General features: G+C 34.1%; 1 protein-coding gene across 2 annotated transcripts in view; it reads left to right on the forward strand.

Annotated features, from left to right (window-relative positions):
• LOC121387394 (endoplasmic reticulum resident protein 44-like) overlaps nt 1-15,877 on the forward strand; it is a 42,365-nt gene that overhangs the window by 6,749 nt on the left and 19,739 nt on the right. For both annotated transcript variants that reach the window (XM_041518497.1, XM_041518498.1), the window contains exons 2-7: nt 3,413-3,485; nt 5,599-5,638; nt 11,208-11,277; nt 11,507-11,552; nt 13,214-13,398; nt 14,271-14,386. In XM_041518497.1, coding sequence (XP_041374431.1) covers nt 3,413-3,485; nt 5,599-5,638; nt 11,208-11,277; nt 11,507-11,552; nt 13,214-13,398; nt 14,271-14,386 — 530 coding nt within the window. The remainder of the gene's footprint in view (nt 1-3,412; nt 3,486-5,598; nt 5,639-11,207; nt 11,278-11,506; nt 11,553-13,213; nt 13,399-14,270; nt 14,387-15,877) is intronic.

A 15,877-nucleotide genomic window follows, 5' to 3' on the forward strand; every position in this document is an offset into this window, starting at 1 on the left:
AGACGTTTTCTTTTTTAACTTAATGCCTCAAGTTATTGATGTGAAATTTTGTGTATAGTTTTATCAAGTACTGTTATGGATCAAGTTTGATGTTATGGTGATTTACTCATTTTTGATAGTTATGACCCTTGAACTTTGGTTATACAAAGAAAAACATTCCGGATTTTTTTTTTGGGATGCCTCAATATATTGGTCTGAAATTTTGTACATACTATACAGGGCTCGAAACTTGCCAAAATATATGGTGGCCCAAAAACAAATATCTGGGCCACTAAAATTTCATTTTCAGTGGCCCAAACTTACTTTATGTAGCCCAAACATGAAATATTCATATTTCAGGTTTTAAGTGAAATATTTAAGTAAGCATATGAAATGTGCTTCTAGATAGCAAAGATACCAACATATATGATATTGAAATGAAAAATTAAAAGAAAACACTGGCTTGAGCAAATTATTTACTTATCTTGTACATATTTTACAAAATATCTGAACTTAATAATTTTTTGTTTACATCATCAATGGAAAAATTGCATGGTGTGACTCATCTCCCAGGATAGCTCATGTATTATACAAAAAACCAAACTGAGCTACATAATTGTTATTCACGTATTAGCGACGTGTAACTGTTGTTCATGTGTTCACTGTTTAATATAAGTATTTGTAAGAAATAGATACATGTACAAACAAAGTGTGGGTAAGGTTTTTCTTATCCAGATAGAATCTAACTTCATTTGCACCAGACAGAACTGAAAAACAAATTAAAATTCCTTGGCATTCTTGCTGTGCCTTTAAGAAAATAATAACACCCGGCAGAGGACATCATGATCGTGATTTTACTCCGAAAATGGTAACAATTCATTTCATTAGTCAATTCAATAGACACCAAATTAACTGGCCAATTAAAACACCCAAAAACCAAACAGAAATCGGAACACCACAAAGCATGTAACAAAAACTAAGACGGCATTAGGGAATGTTAGGATTTGATCACGTATTCGACCGAGATATTCCAAATGGTTACGAACTGGATCAGATTGACTGCATTTGTTATACAACTTCAATGTTTATAATATAAATAAATGTTGGCAAAATACGGTAAGCCCATCTGTTCAGTTCTGTGACTCACGAGCAAAATTTTAATGTGGAATAAATACATGTTATACAATTATTAATAGCAGCTCATATATTATAGAAAGAAGATCGCCCAAATAATATTATTTGGGTGACTGACACCATTATTTTTAAATATTTAAGTCGCCCAAACAGGGCTTTGGTCGCATTTGGCGACCTGACCACAGGCCGTTTCGAGCCCTGACTGTAGATTTATCTTGGCGATATACCTATTTTTGGAAGAACGTAGGGAATATGAAAATTTGTAGAGGACATACAGTACATGTATTAATTGCTACTGTCATTTCTCGTTCCAGCCAGTGCACCACGACTGGTATATCAAAGGCTGTGGTATGTACTATCCTGTCTGTGGGATGGTGCATATAAAATATCCATTGCTGCTAATCGAAAAGAGTAGCCCATGAAGTGGTGACAGCAGGTTTCCTCTCTCAATATCTGTATGGTCCTTAACCATATGTCTGACGCCATATAACCGTAAATAAAATGTATTGAGTGCGTCATTAAAATAAAACATGTCTTTCTTTTTTCTTTAATTGCTACTTTCAGAATGTTTACAGGTTGGTATATTAAATATGTGGTAATCACGAATGAGGTCAATTCCGGTGATTAGTAATTAATCATAGAGAAGATAATCATCACCTGAAAACACATGTAGTGATTATAGTGAACTGTTAATATATGTACAAGTACAGCAGTTTGGTTAGCCTGGATCAGCTTACAGTAGCACCTGCCATACCACAGCCTTAGTGAGCAGTCTTATCATTTCAGCTCATTATAAGCTACATTACATACACTATTATGTATATGAATATTCATATTTTATTTAAAGTAAGGACTGAAATACAAATAGAATTTTGGGGCCGGTTGTAGCTGAGTAGTAAAATGTTCGTCTGATGTGCGGTCAGCTTAAGATTGATCCCTATCTGTGGCCCATTGGGTAATTTTTTCTCATTCCAGCCAGTATATAATCATCATAATAATATATATCAAAGATGATGGTATGTGCTATTCTGTCTGTGGTATGTCTGTTCTTGAACATTTATATATTATTACGATTAGAAACACAAAATTATGACACAGACTACATAATGTACGTGTATTATACATCATGATCAGGTCTTCCATAGTTCATGATGGTATGTGCTATAAAAGATCGCTTGTTACTGATGGAAAAATGTAGTAGGTTTCCTATCTAAGACCGACATGTATGTAAAAAAATATTTTTTAATTTGACATCCAGTAGCTGATGATTAATAAATCAGTGGGCTTTGGTGGTGTCAGTAAACAGTTCAAACTTCTTAATAATTTGAAACTGTCATTTTTCACATAATTTATTTTACATATTATTATAGGCTATAGAATGATGTTACATTGGGGCGTCTAGAATTTTTATAAAATCCACTGGCCATGGGATCAATAATTTTAAAATGTACCAGCCACAATTAAAACTTTACTAGCCCTACTTTACTTTTAAGTTAATACAATTTTACTAAATAATAGTAAAAATTGGATATGTCACCTAAAGAGAGACATAGCTTAAAAACACTTAACATTGGAGGGGGTGGAGAGGGTGTTTTGGCAGGATATTCTTATTTACAAAATACATGTAGACTTAACTGCAACATTTGACACAAATATTTCACTAGCCGTCTGGTATGACAATAGTAGTTATTTACTAGCTCAACATTGAATATCACTAGCTGTGGGAGTGGGGCTACCATGAACTATGGAAGCCCTGATCATGATGTATAATACACGTACATTATGTAGTCTGTGTCATAATTTTGTGTTTCTAATCGTAATAATATATAAAGGTTCAAGAACAGACATACCAAACCATAAGTGTGGGGGGAGGGGGGGGACAGGATTTTGTGTGTGGAATGAATCAGTATGGGGCGTAATAACTGGGGTGAACATGCTTGGGGGCGAAACATTGAGCACACACCACGCACTTAATCACTGGCCTGCATGACACACATTTGTCATTTGCACATTCAATTTTGGACAGATTGAAAATGCAAAAACCAAATGGGTTACGGTACCTGAATTTGAAGTTGTTTTACATGACCCGATAATGGGTTCCACCAAGTATCAATTTACACAGACCTTACTTGAAAAAAATAAAAAATCTTCCACCAATTAAATTTTCAAATTAAAGTGGGCTTACTTTTGTAGGGGATGTAAAACAAAATCCTCCCTCTACCCCCCCCCCCCCCCCCCCCCCCTGTTTTTCAGTTCTTGAACAGTCCTTGGTGACAGTTTTATTTTACTATCATTTCAGTTGTTTGGTCTGCTGGAAGTATCCCGGTCAGAAACTGTTGCAATAACTGATGCAAATGCAAAAGACATTTTAAGTAAGTTTAGTTTTTGTTTGTATTGTATTTCATATCAAGGTGGTGGGAGGAATGTAATTCAGTTGGTTAAATGCTTGCTTGAGGTGCTTGCATCGCAGGATCGAACCACGTTGGGCCTCTGACAATTGCGACAACGATAGTTTCGTTCACGCGTCGCTCGCATTTATAAGTATAGTTTGCGTAACACATTTTTCATTGAATTTATGTCATTTGCATGTTTATGACTGGTTACTAAAAATGTATTGGATTACCTGAATTTGATTTTGCATAACCCCACAAAATATTTAATTCCAGGGATGTGAGAGCTGTGTGGAAACACGTAAATGCGCTTTTCCATTTTGTATTGCGAGATCGCAAGTAGTATTCGCACATAGTACATTCCCTTGACTGGATTTCATCATCATCTCTGCGATTGGCCAGTTTTGTCCAATCCAGGATATGCTATTTGAAAGCCTTTGTTCAACTTGGTGGTTGGATCCAGCGACACAAGCACATCAAGTGAGCACTCAACCGACTGAGCTAAATCCTCCCCGCCCCCCCCCCCCCCCCCCCACCCCACCCCGAGCAAGTTTAACAACTCGTTGGGTAGGTGTAAGACCACTATGTTACACTGGCCTCTCTCATATTAACCCTCTGGCCTGAGGTGTGTGCCCAGGACAGCGTGCTTTAACCTTCATTGGGTATAAGCATGAAAATAAATAGAAATAAAATGAAAATGTTTATGTGTTGTATCTATTAGAAACATACAATTCTATTACTAAAACAAGTGTTTTTTACTTTCTGAAATTTGTGCTAGCATAGCAAATAACTTTAAATGTTATTACATATATGTGTGTGTACGTACATGTATGTACTTACCATGTAAACACCAGCTGAAGTATATAATTATGTTTGTATACTGGTAAGTACTACATGTGTACAACATGTAAATTCATCACTTTCTACTCCTAAAACAACAGTGAACTTGAAATACATGTAAATTCATCACTTTCTACTCCTAAAACAACAGTGAACTTGAAATACATGTAAATTCATCACTTTCTACTCCTAAAACAACAGTGAACTTGAAATACATGTAAATTTAGTGCATTTTTAAAAATTATTATATATATTTTTAATTTTATCCCACTGCCCTCTTTCCTTTTACTCTTTTGAATTCCATCTCATTTCTTCCCGATCTGGCAACTCTTATCTTTCAGCTTCTTTCGCTGTCCACCTCCACATCCTAGTCCTTGTGCATTTATAAATTAACATGTATATATATATATATATATATATGAATATATGTATATATGTACATGTATATGGGGTTTTTTCTGATACTAGTAAGTACTACACGTACACATAATCCAGGGTTTCTGCCAGAGGGTAAAACGAATATGGCGCCATACCCATATCAATTTTCAGATTTCTTTTTTAAAGTTAACCTTTTGACAAAATTAATTACTCTTACCATTACTGTATGATTTTCTAAACCCGAACCCTTAACGTAACCAATTCTCTTCTTGGGGAGGCCACCCAATACCCTATGTTTACTCGGGTTGCATCAATTTCAATTCCATAGCACCATACCCAAAAATGTCTTTCTGGCAGAAACACTGACATTCCCAAACATGTTCAGAATTGTACACTCCTTGTGGATTTTATTTGTAATTCGTGTATGCGTTACAAAAAATTACATATCTGTTTCTTCACATATTTCAAGCTTTAATATAGTAATTTATTACACACCAGTGTAAGATAACAGTCATAACAATCACTCAATATCTAACTAGTGTAATATTGGCTTGATGTGAGCGTGATGTAGATCACTTGCTGACCCAATTCGTAGAAAAATAACGTAGTGGGTCTCGACATTTGCTTACATCTATGTTGCGGCTTGTTTGCAGTTGGTTTGTAATAAATAAAATACTAAACTAGCTTACCCGTCAGACCATTTTTATGAAACTCATGAACAGTGTTGGTATCTGACTCGCTTTCACTCGTCAGATACCAAACCTGTTCACTCATGTCATGAAAATGGTATGACAGGCAAGCTCGTTTAGTATTCTATATTTAGTATTTTGGAGTATTAGTTACATAATTAATGAGATATTTTCTCTTTTATTTTCAGGTACTCATGAAATAGTTTTTGTTAATTTTTATGCTGATTGGTAAGCATTTTATTTGTTACACCTGTACACCTTTTTTGTATTTACAACATGTCGTTTTGTAACCACAATATTGCAGCTCTCCAGGAAAAAACCAATTAGGGGAATGATTAATTTCTCCCCTGTGTGTAACTAATTATGGAGAGCCATTTCAGATACCTGTATGTATTGACATATCAAGCATTAAGCTCCAGTCAGTGCCCCACGACTGGTATATTAAATGCTGTGGTATGTGCTATCCTGTCTGTGGGATGGTGCATATAAAAGATCCCTTGCTACTAATGGAAAAATATAGTGTGTTTTTTCTGATGGCTACGAGTCAGAATTACCAAATGTTTGACATCCAATAACTGATGATTAATAATTCAATGTGCTCTAGTGGTGTCATTAAACAAACAAAACAAAACACTGTGATTAATTTTTGAACAACTGGCCCGATTTGCATGCTTGGCAACTTTAACAAAACAAACCAAAGTATTTAATATAGGAGCCATTGAAGATGGACATGAATTATCATATTGAGCATTGATATATAATCCATTTGTAGTTGTTGTTGTTTTTGTAATTTACATGCTAAGGGAAGTTAAAAATTAACTCTCTTTAACTATATATGTAGAGATGGGTGAGCCAGAGCAGTATAGCTTCCCTTAAACAGTGAGGTCTGGGCCCGTGCTTATGAAACTTTTAAAGTCCACATTCAATCTCAAATGACGTCACACGCATACAGTTTTTTTAAATCAATCGTTCGTAAAATTATTTCACCAAATTAAAATAAAATTCGCCTTTTTTTGTTGTTGCTGTTATTCGTAATTCCAAGATAGCCCTGTGTACATGTATTTACAACCCATAGTTTGAAACCACAGCATTGTAAAGTTTGTTTTGTTTAACGACACTACTAGAGCACATTGATTTAATGATCATCAGCTATTGGATATCAGACATTTGGTAATTTAGATATATAATTTTAGAGTGGAAACCCGATACATTTTTCCGCACTTTTTTTTAGCAGCAAGGGATCTTTTGTATGCACCATCCCACTGACAGGATAGCACATACCACTGCCTTTGATATACCAGTCTTGGTGAACTGGCTGGAATGAGAAATAGCTCAATGGGCCCACCACAGAATTGATTTATTACCCATATGATTAACGCTACATGTGTTAATTGTATATTATCTCAGATTTACAGGACCATGTGTGTTTATAAAAACACTGGATCCCGTCTAAATTGGATAAACATTAGGTCCCAGCATGATCCGGTTTTGACAGGTATCACTGCATATGCATTAAATCTACTATGTCATGTATTTCACGTGTATGTATACTTAATGTAATTAATCATTTTGAGAATTTTTTATTTTTTTTTTTTTTTTTTTTACATGCATGTATTTTATTCAACCTGTTACATACCTGTCGTATCGCACTGTTACTGATCAATATTTTGTAAGTTCAGCATACATAGGTAAACACACACACACACACAGACATAGAGACACACGCGCACACACAGAGACACACAGAGACACACGCATACACACACACACACACATTTAGCACCACCTGACTTGCAGCCAAAAAGGAATCCGAGAAGTAGTTCTCTGTGCCGACAATTTAATCCGGACATTGATTATCAACAGAGATGAGACGTAGCCCAGTGGTAAAGCACTCGCTCGATGCACGGTCGGTCTGGGATCTATCCCCATTGGTGGGCCCATTAGTCTATTTCTCGTTTCAACCAGTGCACCACGACTGGTATATCAAAGGCTATGGTATGTGCTATCCTGTTTATATGATGGTGCATATAAAATATCCCTTGCTGCTAATCGAAAAGAGTAGCCCATGCAGTGGCGACAGCATTGTTCCAACCAGTGCACCATGACTAGTATATCAAAGGCTGTGATATGTACTATCCTGTCTATAGGATATGGTGCCTATAAAAGCTATTATCAGCTAGCCATCAGCACTTATCCCTGTGTTTAATACAGTCACTCAGATACGCGAAAACAATAACGTACATCTGGGATAAAATTATTGTACCGGTACTGTTGAAACAACATATGGTACGTTAATATTAAAACCCGACCCATTGTTATGCTTTTACTGTGTAAAACACCAATAATCTGTGCATATTGGATATCTCACTTTATTGCCCCAGCGGTCACTCGATCATAACGGGGAAAATATTTTTTATATTTTCTCATTGGGAAATACTCTGCATTGGTTTAACGTACACTACTATTGGACAATTTAACGCTACATAAACCAATGACCATGTCGGTACTAAATATGGCGTCATCACAATTTGGCAAATCACATAAAATGATTTGAAGCATTTGAGTTTACGTCTTTTCTGTTTTCAGTGTTAAACTGCAATTCATTATAGACTTTTTTTTACAGAATCTATATAACTTAAAACAAAATTGGGAACAGTGATTAAAAATTAAAATACAAATTAGTTTAAGTAAAACCCAGAACAGTGTTCAAAATGGTTTACATTGTTTCTGTATACATGGATGTGTAGCCGATGTATATCGAAATAATAAAGGCTTTTTCAAAAAAGCAAATTATAGCTGAGGTAATAAATAGAATAACAAACTTGGTACTAGTTATTATCAAATTTAAGACCCTCATGAAATAATTTTCAGTTGTCACTCGCTGAAGCTTGTGACAAGTGAACATTATTTCACTAGGCACATAAATTTGATAATAACTGGTAACTCGTTTATTATCCTCTGTTTATCAAATTTATTAGCTACATGTAGCATATTCAGTGTAATCAAAGTATGTGATATTTTTCAGATCGCATACCTTCAGAATTTTATTGAGGTCACAGCACTTCGTTTATTGACATTTAAGCAAACGTACAGTAACACTCCATAACTGACGTATGCATTCATAGTCATCAAACAAAATTTTTTCAATAGCAACTTTAAATATCCAGCATTTAGAAAACAAAAAAATGTTAAGCACTAGTTTATTTTTATATAAGGACGTCCAAAATGACGTCATTCAAGTTTGACGTCATTTCCATTAAAAAAGACACCACGTTAAATAATCTTACGTCATTTGAATATCGGGTAATGGCTGACTGGAATTAAAGTTGTATATACTGTTTACAAAAACATGTATTAAACTTGATATTATATGATACAGAGACTATTACCCTCATGTGTTTCAGAATTGTCAGTATCATATATTAGGAATAAAATCTGAATTGCTAGTATTAGTAATTGGCATACTATATCCTCTACATGTAGATTAGTAAAATAGAAATAAAATCTGGATTGCTACTGCTAGTAATTGGCGTTCAATATGACCAAGATAAGTAAAATAGAAATAAAATCTGGATTGCTATTGCTAGTAATTGGCATACAAAATTGCCAAGATTAGTGAAATAGAAATAAAATCTGGATTGCTATTGCTAGTAATTGGCATACAATATCGTCAAGATTAGTGAGATAGAAATAAAATCTGAGCTGTTACTGCTAGTAATTTCCCTTCATTATGATTGCATATTTTTATCTCAGGAATTGCATTCACTAGAATATATTTGTTACTGCAGTAGTTTAATCCCACAAAACGTGTACCATCTGTCGCGTATCTCGACATCAGTCACACGTACCAGTAGATGTTTGATTAATGTCATCTGGAACAGTTTAATCAAATCTTACATTTCACAGTCTGCTTGTGCACTCAACTGTATCAGTACATTTACATAATTTTACAGGTTTTTGGCTACTGTTCTAAGATCAATATAGAAATGCTAGTAAACTACCAGTATGTTAAAATGAGAAATGAAGGCAGTGTAAGAGTGGTATGGAGGAGAGAAAAAAAGGATTGTAAAGAAAATAATATTTGTGTAACAATACCTCAGCATATTTTAAAGTACATGTACAGCTCCGAGAATTGAATTTTAATTTTTGTGAGCATGGCAAGGGTTGCCGTTTGTTTAATAACAGAAATTAGTTGAGAGAGGGGTGGGGGGTGGGGTGGGGGAGGACAGAGTTGAGTGAGTGTCAGTGACAGCGAGATAATGGCTTATAATTTTTTGCCATCTGATTTTATTTTGAAATCTGAAAACAATTAAAGATTGCACTGTACCAAATGAATTTCGAGCCATGATTTTTCTGTATTTTATTATGCTCCTATTGTTTACAAGTACTTTATTTACATACCTGGTATATATTTACATAAATATACATGAACAGTTTCATGCATGCAGTATCTGGTATATGTTTACATAAATAGACATGAACAGTTTCATGCAGTGTCTGGTATATGTCGACATAAATATACATGAACAGTTTCATGCAGTGTCTGGTATATGTCTACATAAATATACATGAACAGTTTCATGCAGTGTGGTATATGTCTACATAAATATACATGAACAGTTTCATGCAGTATCTGGTACAAATGTATATGTTTACATAAATATATATGAACAGTTTCATGGAGTATCACACTATCAGTGTTTGACAAAATCCATTAGCTGTCTGTCCTGGCTAGTGAATGTTTGGATTGGGCTAGTGGAAATCATCAACTGTTTTACATAGTGCACTAGCCAAAGCTTCTGTAAGAGCTAGTGGAAATCATCAACTGTTTTACATAGTGCACTAGCCAAAGCTTCTGTAGAGCTAGTGGAAATCAACTGTTTTACATAGTGCACTAGCCAAAGCTTCTGTAAGAGCTAGTGGAAATCAACAACTGTTTTACATAGTGCACTAGCCAAAGCTTCTGTAAGAGCTAGTGGAAATCAACAACTGTTTTACATAGTGCACTAGCCAAAGCTTCTGTAAGAGCTAGTGGAAATCATCAACTGTATTACATAGTGCACTAGCCAAAGCTTCTGTAAGAGCTAGTGGAAATCATCAACTGTTTTACATAGTGCACTAGCCAAAGCTTCTGTAAGAGCTAGTGGAAATCAACAACTGTTTTACATAGTGCACTAGCCAAAGCTTCTGTAAGAGCTAGTGGAAATCAACAACTGTTTTACATAGTGCACTAGCCAAAGCTTCTGTAAGAGCTAGTGGAAATCAACATCTGTTTTACATAGTGCACTAGCCAAAGCTTCTGTAAGAGCTAGTGGAAATCATCAACTGTTTTACATAGTGCACTAGCCAAAGCTTCTGTAAGAGCTAGTGACTTCCTCAAACATTTGTCCAACACTGGCAGTATGGGTGTGGGGTGGGGTGTGTCTGTGTGTGTGTGTGTGTGCGAGTGTGTCTGTGTGTTTGCGTGTGTTGTGTTGAGTGTGTGTGTTGTGTTGAGTGTGTGTGTGTGTGTCTGTGTGTGTGTGTGCGATTGTATCTGTGTGTGTGTGTGTGTCTGTCTGCCTGTCTGTCTGTGTGTGTGTGTCTGTGTGTGTGCGATTGTATCTGTGTGTGTGTCTGTCTGTCTGTGTGTCTGTCTGTGTGTGTGTGTGTGTCTGTGTGTGTGCGCGATTGTATCTGTCTGTCTGTCTGTCTGTCTGTGTGTGTGTGTGTGTGTGTGTGTGTGTGTGTGTGTGTGTAAGTACATGTAATTGTAATAAAACCATCATGAGTTTTTCTTGGTGTTATTGTTTTGCAGGTGTAGATTTAGTCAGATGTTGACACCTGTATTTGAAGAAGCATCCAACAAAGTCAGGGAAGAATTTCCAGTAAGTGAACATTTTAAACATTAATCTGAGCTAAAAAAAAAAGTGGCGAGGCGTAGCCCAGTGGTAAAGCGTTCGCTTGATGCGTGGTCAGTCTAGGATTGATCCCCGTCGGTCGATCCATTAGGCTGCGACCTACTTTTGATGGGTGAACCATTTACCTCACCGGTACTCTTGTTTATTCATATGTGGGGTTTTTTATATTATTATTTTTGTTTTTTTGTTATTACAGATGCCAGGAAGAGTAGCATTTGGAAAAGTAGACTGTGATAACCAAGGTAAATACAATACCAGAATTATATAATTATTATACTTGCACAGGCTTGTTAGAATAAGTTAGTAATCAGCAGATTTCATTGGCTACTGCAACTTCTGTGCCAGCTACGTCTTTTACAAGGAAGTTATTAATAATATGCGGCAACAGGCAAATTTTGCACTGCCATTTTAATAAATTAGTCTCTGGATAGAAGCTTACAAAGAAGAATGCTTCCTGGTCGAATGTTGATATTGTACAATCTAATTTGTGTAAGTTGACAACACTGTGATAAGTGAGACTGTACGCTTTTCCTAGTTAGATAATAATATTAATTAGCTTGTTAATGTATAATGTTAAAGGTGCTACATGTATGTCAAAATTATTCATTGCTTTTTGCTTTGAAACATAAAGTTTTTACCTTCAGCTATATACATGTAACAAATTATAACCCAGTAATCCCATTTACTAGTAGAAACAAGTGTTTGGTTTGTGGGGGGAGGGGGAGAATCTTGAGAGTGTGTCACACGCATTGACTAGTGATGTCACTGTTTTATGCGTACACATTCAACACAAAGTTCTTTTCACAATTCTGTGCAGACAACTAACAAAGAAATAAAGATGGTGACTATGCTATATTTAGCCACAATTTATTCGGGAAAGAAGTATGGAAAGATTATGCATGTGATGACATCAGTGTTTAAATATCTGTATTTTACCGATATGGTTCAAAATATCTTGGTACATACATGTATCAAAGTGATACGTCCCACTAGAACACCAAGTGGGACGTAACATTTCGACGTCACACGATGACGTCATCAGTTGGCGCACAACAACCTTATAGGAACTACAACTAAATGAGTTGAGTGATGTAAACTAAGATTGATTATAGGTAATAAATAGGATATTAAATTCACAACCATTTTGTATCATGTTTATGTCACTCAAGAAATAATGTTCATTGTCACTCGCTGAAGCTCGTGACAACTGAATATTATTTCACTTGGGACATAAACATGATACGAAATGGTTGTGAATTCAAATTAATATTAAATGGAAGCTTGTTTAATATCATATAACTCTGCTATAACGTGACATACGACTTACACTGGTTTAGGCAATATAATGAACACCATCTAGGTCATCGTGAAATAACAGAAGTAATAGACTTTCCCCTTAATTTTTTATGGATTGCAGGATGAAACTAATAACCAGGTAATAGCGTAGGATATAGGCTTTATCCTGTTCATACCAATACATATCATTAACTAGTTATCCTCTATGTTCATCGAGAAATGAACACTCGATTTGCAACAGCCAAACCAATGGAATGGCTTTACATTGTAATGAATATACTGGACATTTAATTCCAACAGTTACTGTATATTACAACAGTTACTGTATATTACAACAGTTACTGTATATTACGTCTTTCAGGCCTCAGAAAATTGCAACAACGATTGTTTCATTCGCACATTGCTCGCACGAATCTAAATTTTCATAACCTATTATATATAACGGGTTACGCAAAAATGAAAATGGGTTACCTGGAGTTATGGTTGATAGATGGGCCACGCAGATTTTTAATTCTCAATGGCCTGTTTTTATATTTTGTATTACTATAATAATATGTTAAAGCGAATTTGTAGCTGTAATGTTTTTTTGTTTTGTTTTGTTTTCCAGTAAATACTGCTCAAACATACCGAATCAGTAAATACCCGACGTTGAAGTTGTTTCGGAATGGCGAGGTGGTAAAGAAGGAGTATCGCGGCCAGCGTTCGGCGGAAGCCCTCGCCAGCTTCATACGAGACCAGCTGAAAGAGTCGGTGGTCGAACATCAGAAGTTAGAATCTCTCGATGAACTCGAGGTCAGATTTAAAAAAAAATAATAATTATTATTTTATTATTATTATTATTATTTTCCATATATATTTTTTTTTTTTTTTTTTTTTTTTTTTTTTTTCATTTCATTTCATTTCATGTTTTGTTTTATTTTATATTTGTTTAAGACTAAATAATTTTTTTTTTTTTTTTTAATTAGTTTTTAAATTCTATTTAATTTAATTTTATTTTATTTTATATTTGTTACTAAATATTTTTTATATTTTTTTATGAATTAAATTTTATGTTTTTATTTATTTATTTATTTTTTGAAATTTTATTTATTTACAAAATTAATGTATTTACTCACTTACATGTATTTATTTTATTTTTTTTAATTATATTTTTGTTTTAATATTTATTTTTTGAAATTTTATTTGTTTGTTTATTAAGTTCATTTTTATTTATGTATAGTTTTAAATTTTATATATTTTTTGAAATTTGAGTTTAAATTTTAATTATTTATTTATTTTCTTTTAGTTTTAGTTTTCATCTATTTGTTTATTTTATTTTTTTCACTTCATATATTTATTACTATTTTTAAAATGTATTTATTTTATTTAGTATTTTAAATAATAATACAGACATAGAAAAAGATGGAAATATGTAACATAATTCAGTTCATATTGTCCACAAAATTTACATACCTAAAGAGCCGTTTAAAATGCATTAAATAATGCTACATAACGTTTGGAGCTACACCCACCTCTCAAGCATTACGTAATATTTGAATGGCCCCTAAACAGAATTTTTTTGTGAACTGTCATGTATTCTTTAACATGTTTTGTGTAGCGTACAAAACTGACTTTTAATTATTTTGTGAAGTGTGTGTAATATTGTCCTTTTATTTTATCCTCAGGGCAAGAAGCGACATGTCATCGGATATTTTCAGGCGAAGAACTCGGATGCATATAGAACATTTGCCAAAGTTGCCAGTTCATTCAGGGATGATTGTCAATTTCATGCTGCTTTTGGGTAACTGTCTTTGTCTCTTTTGCTACTTAGCTGTTTTATTGTTTTTATCGCTGTATATAAGATATAGAGATTATTATCTGAGGTTGTGTGTCGTACTGATTTTACGAAACAAGTGTCACGATTATTGTATTACCCAACACGAGTTTCGTAAAATCAGTACGATTCACACGTGAGTGTGATAATTTTTTTAACAAGCTATATATTCATATTGAATAACAGGCTCTGGCCTTTTCAAAATGTTTCAAATATAACTAAAACGAGACGACAAAATGACTTCATTTTCCGAAATGACATCATTTTGATAAGCGTTTACACTGGGGAAGCCGCATTAAGTTATGACATCGCTTCACAAAATTACATTATTTGTTGTGCACGTGAAATCATTATGACACACGTGAGTCATTTAGAGAATAACTAACGAGCTACGAGGAATTACGGATTATCTGTCCCGAGTGAATTAATGTTGTAAACCCGAGCCTCTGGCGAGGGTTTTACAGCATTAATTCACGAGGGACAGATAATCCGTAATTCCTCGTAGTGAGTTGGTTATTCTCTTTATTACCCATTGTCAATCTTTAACGATTTTAAAAGTATATTTACGTTCTCGCTGCTGTAACAACTAACAAGCTCTACCAGCCATAACAATATATTCATACGCGCCATTACCGGTGCACACCCAACAGTATCCACCAAAGAATAGTTCCAAAAAACCCCAGTCAAAATAATAAAATGATTTTTTTTTAAACATTTGTACATATATTTTGTTTATTAATTTTTGAAAATGATCACAGTAATATTACCATATAAACATACGCGAGTACGTTTATATGACAACGTTTTTGTAGACGTCTGACGTATTTATTACATATATTTTTCTAATTAATTTTTTATTTTCATTTGTTATATCTTTCATTGTTTGTTAATATATATCATTTTATGTAAATGTAAACAATTTAATTACATATATATATTCTTTTTAATTCCGTAAATGTTCGTATCGTAAAAAAAAAATTGAAGTTCGTAGTAATAGTTTGACCGATGAATGGAATCATGAATGAACAAAAAGTAGTCCCGGCAGTATGTAATTGCCAATCAAATCTTGTCTTTTTAAAGCCAGCCAATCAGTGACTGTAGAAGCAATCTGCACACTGTGCAGAGATCGAAAAAATATTACCCCATATATTTGAGCCCATATGGGTAATAAATTTCCCTGAATACAAGTGGGTACAAGTTTATAATTTTTACTCGCATATATTCACTTAAATGTTTCATAAATAAATAAAATAAAGTTCATATTTGAATTGGTAAGTATTATTTTCTTGGGTTTTTCTAATTTTTATATTTTAGATCAGTTAATTTTCACAAAAATTGGGCAAAAAATTGAAAAAGTCGCGTTTACTTATGGGCATTTGTGGCAAGCTGTCCATTATTTATGTCCATTATTCCTAAAAACAGTGGTTGTCTGAACAGAATTAAAAAAAAAAAAAAAAG

Source organism: Gigantopelta aegis, chromosome 13, assembly GCF_016097555.1.
Source record: "Gigantopelta aegis isolate Gae_Host chromosome 13, Gae_host_genome, whole genome shotgun sequence".
Taxonomy (NCBI): Eukaryota; Metazoa; Mollusca; class Gastropoda; order Neomphalida; family Peltospiridae; genus Gigantopelta; species Gigantopelta aegis.